This window comes from Drosophila ananassae, chromosome 2R (genome assembly GCF_017639315.1).
Source record: "Drosophila ananassae strain 14024-0371.13 chromosome 2R, ASM1763931v2, whole genome shotgun sequence".
NCBI lineage: Eukaryota > Metazoa > Arthropoda > Insecta > Diptera > Drosophilidae > Drosophila > Drosophila ananassae.
This window is the reverse complement of record NC_057928.1, coordinates 27,056,669-27,061,771: the sequence shown is the minus strand read 5'-3', so window position 1 is coordinate 27,061,771 and position 5,103 is coordinate 27,056,669. Positions and strand designations below refer to the sequence as shown.

The 5,103-nt window shown below is 42.4% G+C and overlaps 2 protein-coding genes across 3 annotated transcripts; both read right to left on the bottom strand.

Annotated features, from left to right (window-relative positions):
* Nucleotides 1-73: 73 nt before the first annotated feature.
* Nucleotides 74-871, bottom strand: LOC123257146. The gene has a single exon (XM_044714979.1). The coding sequence runs from the start codon at nt 657-659 to the stop codon at nt 183-185; it is 477 nt and encodes a 158-aa protein (XP_044570914.1). The 5' UTR covers nt 660-871; the 3' UTR covers nt 74-182.
* A 104-nt stretch (nt 872-975) lies between these two features.
* LOC123257144 (DNA replication ATP-dependent helicase/nuclease DNA2) lies at nt 976-4,736 on the bottom strand. 2 transcript variants are annotated; one of them, XM_044714969.1, is made up of 4 exons: nt 4,391-4,541; nt 4,073-4,173; nt 2,965-4,002; nt 976-2,894 (listed from the first exon to the last, which is right to left on the bottom strand). In XM_044714969.1, the coding sequence occupies exons 1-4, from the start codon at nt 4,413-4,415 to the stop codon at nt 1,194-1,196; spliced, it is 2,865 nt and encodes a 954-aa protein (XP_044570904.1). In that variant the 5' UTR covers nt 4,416-4,541; the 3' UTR covers nt 976-1,193. The 2 variants fall into 2 exon arrangements, with proteins under 2 accessions (XP_044570904.1, XP_044570903.1); XM_044714968.1 differs by having other exon boundaries at nt 4,073-4,736.
* Between the last annotated feature and the right edge of the window lie 367 nt (nt 4,737-5,103).

The window sequence follows — 5,103 nt, the reverse complement described above, 5'->3', positions numbered from 1 at the left end:
TGCACCAGAGTTTTTTCTATAACTAAAATCCAAAACCCAATACCCACCCTAGGTACTTCTATCAGCGCACTAATCATTTTTTTCGAGTGTTTTTATTGCTCAAATGGTGTGATCGTCTTGCGCCTTTTTTCATAAGGATACACTAAGGACTTTATAGGTTTCGTTGACTGTTCTCCAGGATATTAGACCATCTCCCCCGTGGGAGACTTGACAGTGTCAGCTTTTGGGTTCGACAATAAACTAAGGTCGCTGATAATGACAGGAGATATAGGTGACAAGGGGGAGATTGGGGTGATCGGATCCAGGAGCAGGGAAATTCGCGCCTCTTCTGTCACCGGAACGGGTGGGTAAATATATAGGTTGAGTTCTTCGTTAACCCTAATGCGATCAGCATCCATGCTACCCGTCCTCCGTTCGATGTCCAGTTCCTTTGGGGGCTTAAAAAATGAGGCGCGGTAGAAGGACGAGTCCCTCTTCTCTCCTGTGAACATGGAACTGGTCCGTGTTCGTGCACGCCCAACGGAGATAAACGAATCCACATTTGCTATGCTCGCCGTTGGACTCTGCAAAATAAGCAATTTCTTCTCACGGACCAGTTCCCGCCAGTCGAGGGCCACCTGCTTGGCAAAGGCGAAATGCGCTTCCTCCGACAACGCCATGATGTTCTTTTTAAGGTGGAACTGATGTGGATTTTCTTGGATGCTTCCCCGCCAGTATTCTTCACTCTCCTAAAATTCCTTGAGCATTTTCTTTCAAACACTCGAGGTTTTTTTTATTTACAGACAATTTTTCTCGGCACTGATCATAATCAAAAATATAACTATGGTTATATTTTATATATTCAAAGAATATCCAAACATTCTTGAACTGAAAGTTAAATCTGAGAACTAAAATTTTAAAATTATTCAAATTCTTGGTGCCTCAGTGTCATTAAGAAGGCTTCTTATGCTGGATCAATCGATCTAAGAATATAAAGCGGCTATGTACCAAAAAACAATATTCTTTATTTACTTTTCAGGTTTATTATGCAAACAAGCGAAGTGTTAAAATTTTTTGTTTACAATTAATATAAAATTAACAATAAATAAATTAACCTTTTAAATAAAATCTAAAAAATAAAATAAAATAACTTAGCTACTATAAAAAATATACTGTTTTATCATTTTTTTTTAATTAAAATAAAAATTTACCTTTTAAATAAAATCCAGCTCTTCTGAAATTTGGTGCCAGGCAAAATCATAATGACCATCTTGCAATTTAAGGCGACACCGCTCCGGTATGTGCTTAAAGAGTTCCCTGAAGGGACCATATTGCTCCAAGCATTTAATGTCGCCCATTAAAATTAGCTTACACTTGGCTCTGGTGATAGCCACGGTCAAACGACGCTGATCTTCCAGGATTTCCGACTCTCTTGAACGCTCCATATCGAGGACTCTGCTTCCCGTTTTGGAACAGCTGTAGATAATAAGGTCCTTGTCCCTGCCTTGGTACTGATCGACAGTGTTGCATTCAAGGATGGGGTCCAATTTGGAGACTAGCTTCTTTACGAGTTCCACTTGGGCGCGGTATGGAGCTATTACTCCAATTTGGGAGGCATCGAATCCAGATTTAAGTAAGTAACGAAGTAGGTGCATCACAACCCCAGCCTCACAAACGTTGGCGTACTTAGAAACGCGCTTTTTGCACTTGTTTTTCGGTTTCTCTCCTTGGTCTTCATATTTTTGATCGATGAAGGAACTAGTGGTCATCATGCAAGCGTTAATAAGCTTTTCACAGCGTTCCAGGCAGTCTCCTGTGTTGATAAAAAAGACTGCTTGATCCAGATGGGTTTGTAAAACTTTTTGGACCCACTTTGGTGCTTTTATTGAAGGTTGAAGCTGCAAACGTGCTCCAGAAACTGTTTCCGAGGCACACTGCAACTGTCCAGCGTAGGTAAGCTCATTGGCCAGTCTGGTTATGGTCTTATTCATCCGATATTGCAGACTTAAGACTGCCGTGGCCTCCTGTGAATCGAGTCTGTGAAAGAGCGTTTCCTCTGCACCTCTTTGCCGAGCTTCGCTGGAGCGAATCACTGGTGGCAACTGTTTCGGATCACCAACGAGGACGAATTTGCTACAGAAGCTCAGCGGCCGAAGGACGGTTGGTTGCAACACTTGTGTAGCTTCATCCACGATGCAGTAATCAAAGTTCCTTCTTTGGAAAAGAGCATGGCTGGTTCCTAAACAGGTCACACCTACAATTGAAGGCTGCTCCAAAACTTTTGCCAATTCCTCGACAGAAGTGCAGTCCTGTGTAAGCCGCGCTTCACTTATTTCTTCCAGCTGCGGATGAATCCGCGAATTGGAGCCAAGGCGCATCAAAGGCAAATTAAAAGGCAACAAACGCAACAGTAGATTATCTACAGCCGAGTGGGTATGGGCTGTGATTAGCACACTCTTGCCGAGAAGATGAAGCACACGAACCAAGGAAACCAAAGTCTGTGTTTTTCCAGTGCCAGGAAGACCTTTGATCAAAAGATGGCTACTGGTAGTTAGAGCTCTTAACGCCGCAGCTCTTTGAATTTTGTTTAGCGCTAAGAGCATTTTGGCCCCTTTTGTTAATATAAGGGCAGGCAGAATCTTACTTTGCGTTGGAGGTATTTTCGCCACTACGATTTCTCGGAGCTTCTGGAACCGGGGTTCGTCAGAGAGAAGCAAACCCAAATTAGTGTAATTAAAAGTAGAAAAGTTCTGAGATTCGTTTTTGTCCACAATAAAAGTTTCTCCTTCATACGTCTTACTGAGATCACGATCCAGCCTTAACACCAAGTGCCGCTTTTCCAACAAATCTATAAAGCCAGATGCGACGGCCAGGCGGGAACTGGAGCTGACCACCACATATTCGTCCAAGTCAAACTGAAAATATTTTTTGATATTAGGATCAGGATGGATATTAGGAGTATCGAAAGCACAAGGCTACTTTTACCCCACTTAGTCTTAAATCCAGACTTAAATCTGCTTCCTCGTTAAGCTCCAAGCTCTGCTTAAAACGTCCTCCTTTCATGTCAACCAATTGACCACTCCTTAGTTTCAAATGACCCATGGCCCGGCCTTGTTTTTGCCTAATGCGCGCATCTTCTGTCCAAAAAGGAGCAAATTGGTTGGATTGGCGATTGTGTTGCTCTTCAAGTGCCAGCACACTGCACCAATGATGTACATAGTCGTGATCGCGTTGCAAAAGGTGACTCAGCAGCTGCGGCATGAGCTTTTTAATAGGATGCGATTCATTAAGCTCAAGTTTATTATCACTTTGAGCAAAACTGGAACATATCGTGTTGTAGGCGCAGTTACCACATGCGCTGTGATGGTATATAGGTTCCGGCAGCTGCAGCTGCGGCAGAGGATCAGTGTTTTCCAAACCAGTAGACACCTCTCGCGTCAACCAATAAACTAGATCATTACGTAGTAGTACCAAATCCCTTTGCTCGTTTCTGCTGCTGGGCACCTCTCGCAGGAGTCCCTCCCTGATGTACAAAAGCAGGCCAGACTGGGTATCCTTGCCCAGTACCGAATGCATGAGCTCATAGAGAAGCAGCTGTCCTTTGTGCTCCATGGAGAAACTAGCTCTTCCAGTTTTTAGCTCCAACGGAATAGTCTTCTCCGTTTGATTGGGACTCTTGACTCTTACTGAGACGTCCACTTTTCCCTTCAGCCCCAACTGAGGCACCCAAAGGTTCTCCTCGATATCACGAATCTCCTGGATGCGTCCCTGGAAGGCTTCTGAAGGAAATCTGTCAGGAGCTTCACCGTTTATATAATGGGAAACAAACCGGGAAATAGGATCTAAGAATGTGCGAAGCTGCAATTCTACCTCTGCCTGGCTTAGGTTGTTGGCATACAGCAGATGGACCAATGACGAGCTGCTCAGCATTTTCTGGAGAGCCAACTGCAGGTCATCCTTGGTGGAGAGCTTCCCAACAAGTACGTTCTGCAGCAGTTCGTGAACCAAAGTGCCAATGACCATCTGGAAAAGGCCATCAATGAAAATTATGATTTCCAAGATTACTCAGAGAATCTGTGACAGAGATACATACAACGGAACTTCCTGCATCCAGACCACGAAATCTCTCCTGGATTACCGATTTCCGTCGACAAAATAGTGAGCCGGTGAGTGTGGTTGCAGAAATCAGTAAATCTGGGTGGGCGACACAGAAACCATAGTCCTTGTTTACTAAATGGGCGCCTAACGATGAGTGCCATTTGGCCAAAAGGGATACAGTGTCGCCCACTTTCAGACGCATGGAGGTCCATGGAGTCTGCAAGTGGCACAAGGCTGTTTCTGGCCGCTCATCAGTGCGAGAGCACTTTTTGACCAAGAGCTTAAACTCTTTGGAATTTGGCATCCATTCTACCTGCTCCACCTGACAGCGCTGCCATTGGCTGAGGTCCAAGCAGTGCTCGGAGACAGACTCCAAAGCACTTTCCACCGCTAAATCAAAATCAAAGACGCTTGTGTCCCAGTCATTATTATCCAGTCCCGTGAACTCATCCAATGGTTTAAATTTCTTTAGTGAGCAGTTGTGAGAATTCGAATTTTCTTCTTTGGAAGGCGACAAAACTCGTTTTGTAGCCATTGAAATGATTATTTATTTAATGTTTAACAACTTTCTTGTTTTTATAGTAATTTCGCGGCAAAAGTTATATAGAGATGAAACATTGAAATTTGGTGGCAACTATCGATATTATGTTAACTAGTTTTGTTTTTGAAAAAACTATCGATATTGAAAGGACGAGAAAAAATGTAAAATTTAAATTCGAATAAAAATATATTTTCTTACAAAAACTTGACTTGGAGTATTGGAATTTTGAATTGAATTTTTTATAAAAATCAATTGATTACATTTTTCAAACCAAATTGATTGAATTTAAAATAAAAACATGTTGGGAACAAATAATTTAAATGCATCTATCTTAGGCGACATTTTGTATTTTTAAATATTGTTCGACGTTACAATGTTTTCATGTATTTGAATGTTTTTAAGTAAAATTGTCGCAATATCCTCCCACAACTGTCTCTCAAGGCTTTCTTTGACCCTGACGGAAGGCCTAAAAAATTCAAATTTGT

Bases quoted from the DNA above. Each gene is read 5' to 3' on its own strand.
- LOC123257146 (XM_044714979.1), bottom strand. From the start codon at position 659: ATGGCGTTGTCGGAGGAAGCGCATTTCGCCTTTGCCAAGCAGGTGGCC.
- LOC123257144 (XM_044714968.1), bottom strand. From the start codon at position 4,612: ATGGCTACAAAACGAGTTTTGTCGCCTTCCAAAGAAGAAAATTCGAAT. The intron at 4,003-4,072 runs GTATGTATCTCT...GGCCTTTTCCAG, and splicing joins TGGATGCAGGAAGTTCCGTT to ATGGTCATTGGCACTTTGGT. The intron at 2,895-2,964 runs GTAAAAGTAGCC...AAATATTTTCAG, and splicing joins TGGATTTAAGACTAAGTGGG to TTTGACTTGGACGAATATGT.